Genomic DNA, 13,181 nt, shown 5'->3' with positions numbered 1-13,181 from the left:
GCTTCAATCTGAAAGGAGCGGGTAGCTCAGGATCGGGGAATCGGGGAGTCGATAATCCGGACTGCACAAGGCTATAACTATGACAGAGAGACTTATTTAATCAGAAGGATGTGATATTGAATTCTATGGACACTTTGATAATAGAATGAGTGCTTAGCCATCTAAAGCGTATGGCTATGGTGTCCCTATATATATAAAGAATCTTCCGTTTCGGTAATCAGGCCGTTTCCAGTAATCGGGCCGACTATTAATCCATCACTGCTTTCATCAGCTGGCACCGTGATAGGGATAAGTTCTTTATAGACTAGCAACTTATATCATTTGTTCATCCTTCCACATAGGGAGTCTAATAGAATTTCTACACCACTTCTTGATCGAAGCAGGATAGAACTGCATTCAACCTGTAAATGCGTCTCTCTGTGTAAAGTCCTCACTCTTTGCTCCAAGATGATCACATGCTGAGCATATTCTATACTTTTCGCATCCAGCACCATGTTCACGACCTCTATTTTTTCCAGAAAGAGGAAGGGTACAGACATCGCATTCATGTGATGACTTTCCTGCCCTTTTGACAGGAGACGAGTACTCTTGTCCCATCTGTGCATCTCCCAGTCGCATACCATACCTGATCAGGAGGTCTCGAATCCAGGTGTTGCCCGTCGCCCGTATCCACCATGATAGACTGCGGCCAAACCGATCTTGAGGCTCTTGTGATAGCGGATGATTGTCGAGGATCTGCCGGATCAGATCTCTATGACCGTGTTGAACAGCCACAATCAAGGGCGTAAGGCCAAATCGATCCTGGCGATGAATATCACTTCCCAGCAATCTGAGCTGTTTGAAGAACATATCATGGCCTTTAACAGCTGCATAGAATAGTGGAGTCCGGCCTATTCGATCCGCGTCATCCCATCCAATTCCGGGGGTCTGTAACAGCCGGTTGAACACGGCTGTATTGCCGCGAGAGGCCGCCCAGGAGAGTGCATTTCGTCCGTAGCGGCCATCTGTTCTTTGGAGAGATTCGCCACGTTCTATCAAGAGTTGAACTATGCCCTCCTGTCGCTGATATGCGGCAAAGCACAGAGGAGGAAAATGGATTCTGCCCTGCTCGATGTCGCCTCCATGGTCGAGAACCAGCTTCGTCAACTCCAGGTTGCCAAAGCCAATGGCTTTTCCCAAAATGCTCAATTCAAAATTTCCTCTTCTTTCCAGCAGGTCGGCTCCATTTTCCAATAATATTTCCACGACGCGTCGCTTGCCCCAGTCCCAGGGAAGGGATAGTGTCAATTCCAATGGCGTCAGCAGAATAGAGTCAAAAGTGTTGAAATTTGCATAATGATTGACGTTTGCATTATAATTGAGGAGGAGCTTCGCCATTTCCTCATTGCCCCAAGTTACGGCTGAAAAAAGTGCTGTCTCGCCTTTCGGACCGCGGGCATCAACGTCCGCCCCGTGCTTCAATAACGGCTCCATCAAGCCCACAACACCGATACACGCAGCTGTGAGCAGTGGAGTAAGGCCATCTTCATCCCGGGTCTCAATGTCACTCCCATTCTCAACCAGACGCTGAATGATTCTGGCCTTTTCAGGAAATGTCTCTTGTTCAGGGGCCATGCCGATGATGACAAGGGCCAACGGAGTCCGGCCTTTGTTGTTGGTGACGTGGACGTTGGCGTTGGACTTCAGGAGTAGCTCTACAGCCGCGAGTTGACATTCAGCTGCGGCAAGACAGAGTGGTGTGTGCCCATTGAGATCAGCCACCTCAACATCAGCATCTGACTGGAGTAGTAACTTGATAATCTCCTCGTTGCCGCTTTCAACAGCCCTGTGTAGCGCCGTCTTACCCTCAACCTCATCTCTCTCATTGATGTCCTCGTTGTACTGCAGCAATAGTTGAATCACCCCTGTATGGCCGATTTCAACGGCACATACCAGCGGTGTACGTCCAGATACTAATTCGAGTAGCTTCTTTCGGTCTGGACCCTTTGGAGGCAGAACGCTGATCAAAGCATCTTGGTGATCCATTGCCGTAATCACTTGATGCATAAAACTCGATGCTTCCATGCTCTGTATGAAAGCCTTTCTCTCCAGGAACTGCTGAACAGCGGACTCATTATCAAGCAGGGTGGCTATCATAAGGGCTATGCGACCGTCCTTGTCGGCTCAACCGCTCTGCGACTGGTCATCTTCGGGACCAAAGAGTTGGACTCTTTCGTCACTACCGGGTTCTATCAGTTTTGAAAGTGGAGTAGACATACTGATATGGATAGAGGAATCGAAGGACGATCAAGAAAATAAGATAATTGCAAGGGGATGTTGAGGATTGAATGTGATGGTCCTCTGACACTGCTGTTGTCCTGGTTTATATAGATAGACAGAAAAGCAAGGGGAGTGGTTTTGCTAGGCTACACGGCGTTGTTGCCTGCCATGCCTGGAAAATCACTGTACTACATATGCAGCACAAGACAAGTTATCACATAATCCGGGTGTACTTATCATCTCTCTGAAGAATTGAGAAAGTACGTAGAAGAGGGGAACTGTGTTGGTTTTATCAAAACCTATCAGGATGCTCTACAGAAGGAGTTTAACCGATATCAACAGCGAGTAGCGCCTCAAGCAGCGCCAGCGAATATCCAGACATCTCAAGATCCTATTGAAAACGAACTTAAGCTTCTGTGAAGATCACGCCATATCTCGCTAAAGGTTAGCACATCTATCCATTATACTATTCTAGTACTAACTCATTCCCTACTACGGTATACGTGAGCATGTAGTATTAGTGTGTTGACTGGTTAATTGACTGTCATACGCAGTCACCCCGACTTTGCTAGAAGAACATCTGCCCTAGATATCCGCATCTACTTTGTATGGCATATTAACAAGAATAGGACACAAAATACAAAGCAGCATTTTACTACGAATGACGAGTACCAAGAATTCCTGCAATCATGGAATCAATTAATCTATTCTACTACTGAGGATGACTATAGTAATTGGCTAGCTGAAATCGAAAAGCAATATCCCCTTCCCCCTATTCGGTATGTTAAAGAAACCTGGCTAATTTATAAAGAAAAATTCATAGTTGCGTGGACCCAGATATACCTACATCTAGTTAATTCAGCGACCTCCCGAGTTGAAGGCTCACATGCCTTTTTAAAAAGGCATATGTGCTGCATCTGGAGATATATTAACTGTATTCAAAGGGGGAACTTCAGCGGAGCATGGCAACCCATCTTGGCCTTTTTATCTGCTTCTTCGTTGCCTTCGATGCCTGTGTGTCCAGAAACCCGTTTCACCTGTACTGTGCCTGACTGTACGCCGGGTGCTCTAGGGTGGTGTGGCCATGTCCGGGCAGCTTCTTGAAAGTTCACGAGAATTGATTGACTTGATCCTTTGGGCTGGCCTCGGAGTTGCTGACTACCTCCAGGTTGTCCAGGCAGATATATATGTTCGTGGAGTGCTGGGCTTTGGGGTCCTTTAGGGCTGCCTGTAGGCCTAGCAAGGCCGCTCGAGCCTCTGCATCAAAGGCCTCATGGTTGGGGAGCTTTACATGTTTACAGAAAATATTGGTCTTCCCAGCCAGCCAGCTCCTGCGGCCGTGCTTGCTTTCTTTTCCTTTGGAACCATCTGTATAGACGACCATTGACAGTGGTGGGACAAAATCAAGCCATCTCTGGAACTTCTGTTTGGACTGTGCCTTTGGGGTAGCAGTTGGCTGCTCTCGACAACAACCCCTATAAAACGCCTTCGTTGTCTAGATAAATTTCTTCTTCTCTTTTCTTCTCCAGATTCAATATTCTCGTCGATGGCTACACTAGTTTAGATAGGAATATCACTTCGTTAGCATCTACTAGTCCGAGTCCGTGACATACGTTGATTTTCACCTTAGTCACCCTAACTGCAGTATATTAAGTCTTGCACCTCAGGACAAGGCACAGGAAGCCAGGATCTAGATAGAATCAACGTTGAGTGTTGCGCGTCAAATCCAAAATCGTATTCCAATATCTCAGATCAAGATTCCACGATATTCTGGGTCTTGTAAATGAATTTTATAGGCTCAAACCAGTACCTCCCTCTTTGAGCAGGGACCCATTCCTTCAACGTGAGGAATCCTGGTGATGTTATCTCGTCAATGGTGTAATTATCCAAGCCGACGTAAACTGAGGCGCCGTCCTTGATATAGCCCGTGTTATCGGGATTATTCGCGTCCCAAAGGCAGAATGAGCCACCGGGAACCTCGAACAACCAGATCCATCGATGTATCTTTGCCTCATTCTCCAGCTCAGGAGTTGTGGGGGTAGCATTGAGCCATTCGAGATGGGTATGGCCGCGTGATTGGACTTCGAAGCTTTGCCCGAATTTGAGCTGTTGTGTCGGGGGAAAAGAAGATGGCGTTAGATGAAAGAATACAAAATATTTCGGGCCACCTTTGACACATGCATAGGGTAACTTACAGCCTGTTTTTCATACTTGTCGTATGGCTTGCTAGCCATAAATTCGGTGCTTTTGTTTGACTCTGTGGAAATGCATTTGATTGTTGCCCTGGGCTTTTCCACAGTGTCTACAAGACCTTTAATGTCTGGGTATTGTTTAGAATCGTATTCGTCTGCGATATGTTTGGCTTCATTGGTAGGGTTAGTGGTCTGTTCATGCGCATCAAAATAAAATGTGGAAGTGAATGATATAACATACAGAGATCGTTGCTGTCATTCTCGACATGAATGTAGCGTCCTGAACCGGGCTCAAATAGTGAAAAAACCTGGCGTGGACCCTTCTTCAACCGTTCCTCTTCTTTCTTTCTTCGATCCGCCTGCCTTCTATCATGTTCCTTTTCCTTCTCAGCAGTGAACTCGTCCTCTGCACTCAACTCAAAACGTTCAATAATCTCCGGTCCAACTCTTGGGAAGCAGGCTAAGAATTGGTATAGGGAGACTGCCTCGTCTTGCTAATGGAGATATCAGCAATGTAATGTGGCAATCATTCCCGGACTAGGAAACCTACATTAACCGACGGTGGCGCACCATCTGGGAGGGCTAGAAATTTGGGTTAGTATTGTTTGTCTCTGAAGCGGTGAGAATAGATTTGGATCTTAACTTGTTGCACAAAAGTGTATCACCTCCCGTAGCTTCCCAAGCAATAGTATTCTTGAGATTCTGCTCTTTTGACTCCTTAGTCTTTTTTCTTGCGTCTCGTAGCTGGACTTGACGGAAGCCTGGTAAAATGCAGCAGAGATCGAAGCTGCAGCCGCGGCTTTGAACTTGCTGGCCTCGTCCTTGGAGCTACTCTTGCTGTCTGCGGATTTGGCTTTTGAACAGGAGAGCCGGCCTCCCAGTTGGACTCGGCGAGCAAAAAGGACCCCGTTTTTGTTGTTGAATTCCCTTAGTGTGTCGCGGTTTCTGACGTTTCTGATATCCTTTAGACATTCATCAGTGACATCGAGACACACGGGATCCCAATGAAGCGTGACGCGAGGAAACTTTGATATTGTGTCAATCGTGCAAGGTAGGGAGAGGGAAAAAAGGGAACACGTGCATTGTAGTTGACCACCAACTTTTCTTCTTTCTCCTTAGTGCCTTCGCCGGTGTTACCAGATTTGCCTCCACCACCGATTTGGATGCCTGCTGAGACTGGACCAATACCAGCTGCTCTGAATAGAGGTTAGTGAGATACGAGGCAGACAGAGAGGTCAAACTTCGTACGCTGCAACCTGAAAAGAGCCTTCGGAGAAGCAGCTATCGGCAAGTGACTTCTCGAATGCAGTTTTTGTCTCGACTACCGTAATGGAGGAGTCATCATCCACTCTAAAGCGAGGAATACGAAATTTGTACTTTTGGCGTATGTTAATGTCCTTATTACTCCCAAGCACACATGTAAAACAGCGGCATACTTTTTCGCCATCGTGATGCTTACTGTCTTGCTCTGGATTGGCAGAGGAAATCTCGTAGCTTTCGAACTCGCGAGGGCGCAATGTGAATGCTGAGACGGCATGAGTGATGCTGCATTTTGAAAGGAGGAAGAAGTGTACCATTGTATACGCTTCGTTCAATCTTTCGGGGGGTGTTATCCAAATCTGTAACCACGTGATGTCCACTCAAGAGACAGTTTGCCCTTGTGATGACACTCCACTCTCTCTCAGTCAGATCAGCGGCATGACTAGGCCCGAGGTATCAGCAAGTATCCCAACCTCATTTCATTCTCTATTTATAACTTACTTAAGCTTTCCCTGGACTGCTTTCCAGTAACTCGGATCACAAGACGAAGTCAAAAGTTCGGGCTTTCTCTTGATCACTTCCGGTGGATTCTATCAAAAAGTCAGAAAAATTCTCAGGGAGTGTGATGTAAAAGATCTCGGAGACCTGCCTGGAACGCTATCCAGCTTTTCCTTGATAAACTCCCGAGTAGACTCATCGAGTTTGGTGAAGATCTTCTTGGTCTTGAAATAAACGTCTATCTTAGTAGTGTCGGCCGGATTGATGCCCATGAGGGCCAAGTATAAGTCCACTTTCATGTCGTTACCGACATCGGAGCCATCCTTTTCGCAGAATGGGCTCTTGAAGCTTTTCCGGGTCAGCAATGCTTCGAAAAAGCACGACGTGCTACTTACTCCTTGGAATCGAACACATTATTGTCTTTGAGAATTTCTCGGACATCACTTAGTGTCTTCAATGTTTTTACTTCATCCGCGCTCAATTCAATGATCTGTTTCTGTTTTGACGTTGAGGTTCTGGGGTCATATCGATACACCCTGAGAACTTTAGTCGGCATAGGTGCAGTGTCCGGTTGGGTCGTCACGGTGAGTTGAAGAAGCACTTGAGAACTGACAACGGTATGGATGCGGAAGAGACGGGGTGAGAATGTTGCACCTGAGTGGACTTGCTATATATGATGACGCTTAAAGATCTCAGTCGGCATGTGATGTTCACCACCAGCGGGAGGAAAATGCAGTCTTCGTAGTCACCATGGCTCCACAACGCTCAGCCCGCGAGCTGAAACGGATCCTTCATCGCTGAATTTGTTGAGAAACTAGGTTGATCCGGGCAAGGACGGCTCAAGTCACCCCAGCTCACTCCACCTTATGACAACATAGAATCTCTCATCTACCTGTGTTCAGGAGTACAAACGGATGGTGGATATTCTCCGCGGTTATGAATTGGAATAAAGCGGAATTACATCTCAGCTGAAGAGAACACCCTCATTCGCTCATTGCGAATCACGGAGTAGCAGGAAAAACTCTGTATTATGGCTAGCTATGTGGCTAAATGAATGGGTCAGAATGCGGCTGGTCCTCAAGTATGATTTGCGACGCAGGTGGAGAGACCGCCAACTCATTTGTGGGCAATGGCCTGAAACAATACAGACGGCTGGCTGAATGACTTCACCAACATGAGGGGTTGCTGTCAGCTTGTGGGGACAATCACAGATAGAGCCCTACCTGAACGGACTACGGCTCCAATCGTTTCAGCTGGGAGCGTTCCGGTTATATTCGTATTATAGCCGCATCTTAGGAAGCGATGTCATTTTTTTAATGCGTGCATCTTCTTGAACATCAGTCGTCCAGCGTCCCTTCATTAACTTGTAATAGCACTCGACTTTATTGAGAAGCTACTCAAAACTTCATCGCCATGCCCAACACGGTGGAACAAAGCACCATTCTTCAGGTGTACAGCTACGATTCGGGCACTAAAACATCCAAGAAAAAGCGGACGCTGGAATTCACTGTCACAGAAGACATGGAAACCATCAAACTTGCGTCTATCCGCGGGGTTCTGGCAAAGAATGGGGTTTTCGAATCGCCCGAGTATGGCCTTTCCCTCCTAGGCAAAGATGCGATCTGCCCCACTGACAATGGATTGCAGCGCAAAAGCTCCTTTCTGTAACGCCTCTGGTGCTGAGATGTCAGATGAAATGACTTTCGCCACGTATTTGGGTCAATTGGACGACCCAAAGAAAGAGGAAAGGGCACAAAGGAGGATAGCCAGACTGAGAACAATCAGTCACAGGGCAATGTACGTTTCCGAGACTCCAAAGCCTAAATTCATTGAATACTTATGTGTCTCAGAATTCCTGCCTTGTTGCAAAAGTTCTCAATGTCTACTACAAGAAGAGGAAGATCTTGGGCAAAATGGATAACGTGGCCACGGATTTCCTTAAGGAACAGCTAGACTTGAAGCTCCAGGTTGTCTCTCTAATTCCTGGTGGCCTTATTGCACTCGCTAACCTCTCGAACAGGAAGCGCCAGACCTGAAAGACGTCAGAGCAGAACTCCTTTCATCCGCGTTCAAGGGTTCTGAGTGGAAAGCCACTACAAGCGGCAATAGATCGTAAGTTCCCATTCCCAGGGCTTCCCCGAGTCTGCTGGAAAATCAAAATACTCACAGAGCGAAGTATTGCAGCGAACTTTTTGACGGAACGAGACTGGAGCGTGATCATCCGAACCAACTGTTTGTTGAGCGGACACAAACTAGTATTCCGCGAGGCGGGAACCACCGAGAATAAAATCGTACCTCAGAGGGTTGAAAGAACCCCATTTAATAGCAAGCAACCCCCCGTCAAAGTTGATTGAATCCCTATTGTCAAGGGCAAAGTACGTTGCCACTGGTAGGCGTTGGAGGAAACATGAGACCGAGACAATAGTAACCTTCCCAAGTATACACAAGTACGAAGTAACAGCATCTCCGTGTTGTCCGGCAACAACCTCCATAGCAGACGTCATGATCAAACGACAACACAAGGGCATAATGCAGCTATTATATTTCCATAGCCACGCCAACCCACCACCAGACCAGTGCCCGGAACGCAAAAGCACCTGCAAATCATGGTCTAGACACAACAATACCCACCCACCCTGGAAAGAACAATAACAATGTGACAAATCTCACTGGCAGACGCCGGAACAATCACATCCAAATTAGAGTCAATACTTTAAACTAGCCTCGGATTGTCGACCTTGGAACTGAGGGGTTCTGCTCCGCCGAGGAAGAAACAAAGAGCATAGGCATCGTCTCGCATCGCGTCCGGCATAAAGAAAGACGCGCCCCTAGGCCGGTCTTGTTTTTGAATGAATTTTATTCTTAATCTTGCATAGTGGTGTCTGTTTATGCTTCTTTCATTTGTTTTCTATGTTTGTTGTATGGACTCTCTGGACTGTGTTGATTGTACTGATGGCCCATGCAGACTCACGCCAACATGCTCGAGATTCTCTTGCATGATTTAACGCCCGGAAAGACGTCCCTCTGACTCGTGAGACTTTTCTTTCTCGCCTGTCTGCTCCGCAAAGCACAAGTCTCTGCTGAGATCGCGCGCATAGGAACCAGAGCTCCCCGGATCCCGTGTCGCATTCCATACGGTATATCTGGCGGTCCATATCTCAGCGGAATCGCTATACTGATGCGCACCAGCAATCGACTTGATCGTCAAAAGCAGCAAAGCCAATAAATCCTATAGAGATGTCGCATACTGGAGCAGCGCGATCAAGATCGCCAACGAACCATACCAAGTCGACCACGCGCAAACCGCCGAGAAAGACGCAGGTATCTCGAATCTGGCTGTCATAATGACAGACTCGGAGAACACCAAAGCCATGCTGACCCTCCAATCTGGGGACTTTGGCAACGGCGAGTCGTTCCATGACGAGTGGATAGAATTCCTAGGAGATAGTATGTTCGTCACAGATGAGATGTGGTCGCGCTCGAGACAACTGATCAGGCCTATGTTCACGAGGAACCGGATTGTCGATACGGAGATCTTCGAGAAATATGTCCAGCATCTTATTCTCTTGCTGGCTTGGGGTAGTGCACCGGGGGCGAGTAAAGTCGTTGATGTTGCCCAACTATTCTATCGATACAGCCTGGATGCAGCGAGGGATTACCTGCTAGGTCATGGCACGGACAGTCTTCAGAACCCCCAAGGCGCCTTTGCAGAAGCATTTCGATATGTGCAGCGCCGTCAAGCCCAACTATTTTGACTGGGGTGAGTTTCCGCCAAAAGTAGTTCGAAACAAGTCATTCTAACGAAATCGATGCAGCTCCTTCAACTTCATTCTTTCGCGCAAGTAATTCCGCGACCAACTCAAGATCATGGACAAATTCATCCAGCCCTACATCACCCACGCCCTCTCCCTCTCCACCGCCGAACTCGACCAGAAACTCTCCACAGAAGGGACCTTCCTCCTCCCTCGCCCGCTTCACCCGCGACTCTCGCGTTCTGCGCGACCAGCTCGTCGCCGTCCTCCTCGCCGGCTGCGACACAACCGCAGGCACCCTATCATTCACCCTCTTCGAACTAGGCGGCAACCCGCACATCGTCCACAGACTGCGCGAGGAAATCGGTTCCCGACTGGGTCTGGGCACCAACGCACGGAATCCTCCTATACAGATCTGAAGGAGATGATGTTCCTCAACGCCGTGATCAATGAGACAATGCGCATCTGCCCCGTCGTCCCGTTTAACGTCCGCTACTTCCTCCGCGACATGACCCTCCCGCGCGGCGGTGGGAAGGATGGCCTTGCCCCTGTGGGCATTCGCGCCGGCACGCGCGTCGTCTACTCAGCGCTCATCATGCAGCGTGATCCGCGACATTACGATCCACCGGGATCACCCAACCACTTCGACCCGGGAAATGGATTCCCAAGCGGTTGGTGTTCGGGGAGCAGCCGGAGCTGTGGCATTTCATCCCGTTCAACGGCGGGCCGCGGATTTGTATTGGGCAGCAGTTTACGACGATTGAGATGGAGTATACGCTTGTGCGGATTTTGCAGGCGTTTGACGGTATTCAGACGATGCTGGTTAGTGGGGGGAGGTGGCAGAGATTCCGTTGTTGGAGTTTGAGGTCACGCTTAGTCCGGGGTCGGAGATGAACTGTGTTTTTGTGAGGAATGGAGAGGGGGATCCTTTGGAGAAGATGAGTGGCTGATGCTAATTGTTTTCTGCGCTTATATACATACATTGAATATGTTACACCAACACGTTATTATAGGACGTATATAATCGCAGCTACGTACGATAACATCTGTGGCCATTTCCGATCTCTCTAGTTACTATAGATCCAATCGTAATGATGAGATGGCAATGAGCCCTAATTGACTGGCCTGAGTCTATCTTCCAATTAGTCTCCATCTCCTACCTGGTCCGCATACATCATTCTGCCCCCTCTGCAATCAAGTCCAAAAGCAGTCTTCCCTATCTCAGCATCCTCCGTCCCAACGAGATAGATGGTCTACTCAAGTCATCATTCTCAAATCTACCACCAGTGAGCACGACGTATTCCATGCCTTGGATATGCAAAGAAGAGGATATAAAGAAGAACATACGACAAAACAGCCACACTCGACGGCTCCATCAACAATCTCATACCATGATCCAACGGCCGCTGCGCCCATCGCAATGCCAGCGCAGCCAAAATGTGCCCATGGCCAACACAAACAATATCACGGGCCGATCACGTCGTATGGGCAATTTGCCGTCCGCCGGGCCATTCGGTCACGGTATTCTCGATGTTCTGGCGGATTTCTGCTATGAGTTGGTCGAGGCGGTTTGACACTTGTTCAGGGGTCCTATGTGTTTGCACATCTTATATCAGCATGGTGTGGAAGAACGACGAAGGAGAATGGAATAGGTGAACACGCACTCTCCTCCCGGACAGCCATCTCTCCAGATGACCCATTCTGAATTTTCGGGTCGACGCGCAGTAATCTCCGCTAGTGACAGCCCTTCGTACTCCCCGTAGTTCCATTCGTTAAGCCAAGACGTCGCCTGGATCAGAGGCTCTGAGGACGCGCCTTGAGATCCCGTCAGCGGGCTCACTGTCTTCTTTTGATCGTCCCGGTCGAGGAAGCTTTGTTGGCTCTGGACGCCCAGCCGGAGGATCTCGACGGTCCGTTTGGTTCGTTGCTGTGGGCATACGTAGCTAGAACGCGTTTCAATTTAATTAGCAACAATTTCGACCCAGCAGAGTTAGAAGCACTTGCATCCTGACCACGTTCTCTGGGTCGATCAGTTTGTGCCTTCCTATGTAGCAATCTCGGGTCTCTTCAACCTGACCCTCGCCTTCTCTGGACATGGGCACATCCGTGAAGCTCGCGTGCTTGCCGCCAACAGACCAAGCTGTATCGCCATGACGGATCAGGAAAACTCGAGCTGATATGTTATGGACCATGGTGGTCAATGGCAATGAAGAGACGTGCGTCTGTGAGAATCCCGGGGAGTAATAAAAGGAGGAACTCCTGGATTTAGAACTCAGTCCTAAGATAATTTAAATCCGACTTACAATGTTGCTTGGTCCAGAAAGATTACTGGGGAATTACTAGGAGTGATATCTCATGTTGAGGTCAATGTCTTGGAACGCGATTCCCGGACTCAACCACCTAGGCGGGATGCAGTTCCTACAAGACAGTACCATATAGCAATCATGACGTTTTTTTTTTTTTAAGGGTAAGGTTGAATCAACATCGATGAAACTGACGCCAGAGTAAAAGATGGGCAATGATGTGTGAGAAGATGGCAGAGCTTACTACTCCCAAGTGATCGGGTCATTCTACTCTTTCCAGCACAGTCGAAGTACTTCAGGATATCAGGATTATCATTAATAAAGAGAGTCGTAATCTATACAGCATACACTTTTCTCGCTCTGCAAGGGAAGAAGGGAAACCATGGGGAAAACGCCAATAATAAGGAAAGCACAAGCCGATGCCCAAAACAAATGCTACCCATAAAGAATACAAACCGTGAACAATACCAAATGGGGGGAAAACATGTCATAATGCTCGTTAACAGTCATTCCGTCGTTTTCCAATTATGAATTCACGTCCGGGTTGTCGTTATGCAGAGCTCAGAACATCGCGAGGGCATTACCAAATAGCGCGCAGGCAACGCCAAGAGCAGAAATCCTGACCGTATGACTCGAATCATCAGCAGTGGGAGCGACATGCACAGGTCCAGTATACGATGCGTGGTTATGGGCTGGATGCTCGTTGTTGTCATTAGCCGTTGCGGTTGCTTTAGACGTAGTAGACACATTAGACGAAGACGAAGGGGTAAGAGAGATTGAGTGACTAGTTATAGGACGAGAACTGATAGGACTGGTGGAGCTGGTAGAGATAATGGAGTTAATAGGGCCGACGGAACTGATAGTGACGGTCGAACTGGTTGAAGAAGTAGTGCTGGGAACCGCCGATGACATGCTGC

General features: G+C 48.1%; 5 protein-coding genes across 5 annotated transcripts; 1 reads left to right on the top strand and 4 right to left on the bottom strand.

Moving 5' to 3' along the window:
• Positions 1-396: 396 nt before the first annotated feature.
• ACHE_80640S (ankyrin repeat domain-containing protein) lies at positions 397-2,025 on the bottom strand (the record flags this gene model as incomplete). Its single annotated transcript, XM_043284033.1, has 1 exon — positions 397-2,025. One exon carries the CDS (start codon positions 2,023-2,025, stop codon positions 397-399), a length of 1,629 nt encoding a protein of 542 aa, XP_043141253.1.
• Positions 2,026-4,011: 1,986 nt separating this feature from the next.
• On the bottom strand, positions 4,012-6,765 carry ACHE_80639S (uncharacterized protein; the record flags this gene model as incomplete). Its single annotated transcript, XM_043284032.1, has 12 exons — positions 4,012-4,365; positions 4,455-4,621; positions 4,693-4,945; positions 5,002-5,033; positions 5,095-5,476; positions 5,527-5,647; positions 5,700-5,827; positions 5,888-5,976; positions 6,026-6,153; positions 6,213-6,301; positions 6,368-6,557; positions 6,605-6,765. 12 exons carry the CDS (start codon positions 6,763-6,765, stop codon positions 4,012-4,014), a joined length of 2,094 nt encoding a protein of 697 aa, XP_043141252.1.
• A 3,113-nt stretch (positions 6,766-9,878) lies between these two features.
• ACHE_80638A (uncharacterized protein) lies at positions 9,879-10,380 on the top strand (the record flags this gene model as incomplete). The annotated part of the gene is made up of 2 exons (XM_043284031.1): positions 9,879-9,969; positions 10,025-10,380. 2 exons carry the CDS (start codon positions 9,879-9,881, stop codon positions 10,378-10,380), a joined length of 447 nt encoding a protein of 148 aa, XP_043141251.1.
• A 1,056-nt stretch (positions 10,381-11,436) lies between these two features.
• On the bottom strand, positions 11,437-12,153 carry ACHE_80637S (phosphoglycerate mutase family protein; the record flags this gene model as incomplete). Its single annotated transcript, XM_043284029.1, has 3 exons — positions 11,437-11,551; positions 11,626-11,888; positions 11,974-12,153. 3 exons carry the CDS (start codon positions 12,151-12,153, stop codon positions 11,437-11,439), a joined length of 558 nt encoding a protein of 185 aa, XP_043141250.1.
• A 672-nt stretch (positions 12,154-12,825) lies between these two features.
• ACHE_80636S (uncharacterized protein) lies at positions 12,826-13,176 on the bottom strand (the record flags this gene model as incomplete). Its single annotated transcript, XM_043284028.1, has 1 exon — positions 12,826-13,176. The coding sequence occupies one exon, from the start codon at positions 13,174-13,176 to the stop codon at positions 12,826-12,828; it is 351 nt and encodes a 116-aa protein (XP_043141249.1).
• Between the last annotated feature and the right edge of the window lie 5 nt (positions 13,177-13,181).

The sequence above is a fragment of the Aspergillus chevalieri genome, chromosome 8 (genome assembly GCF_016861735.1).
Source record: "Aspergillus chevalieri M1 DNA, chromosome 8, nearly complete sequence".
Lineage (NCBI taxonomy): Eukaryota > Fungi > Ascomycota > Eurotiomycetes > Eurotiales > Aspergillaceae > Aspergillus > Aspergillus chevalieri.
The sequence above is the reverse complement of the archived record's forward strand: the minus strand, read 5'-3'. Positions and strand labels throughout refer to the sequence as shown.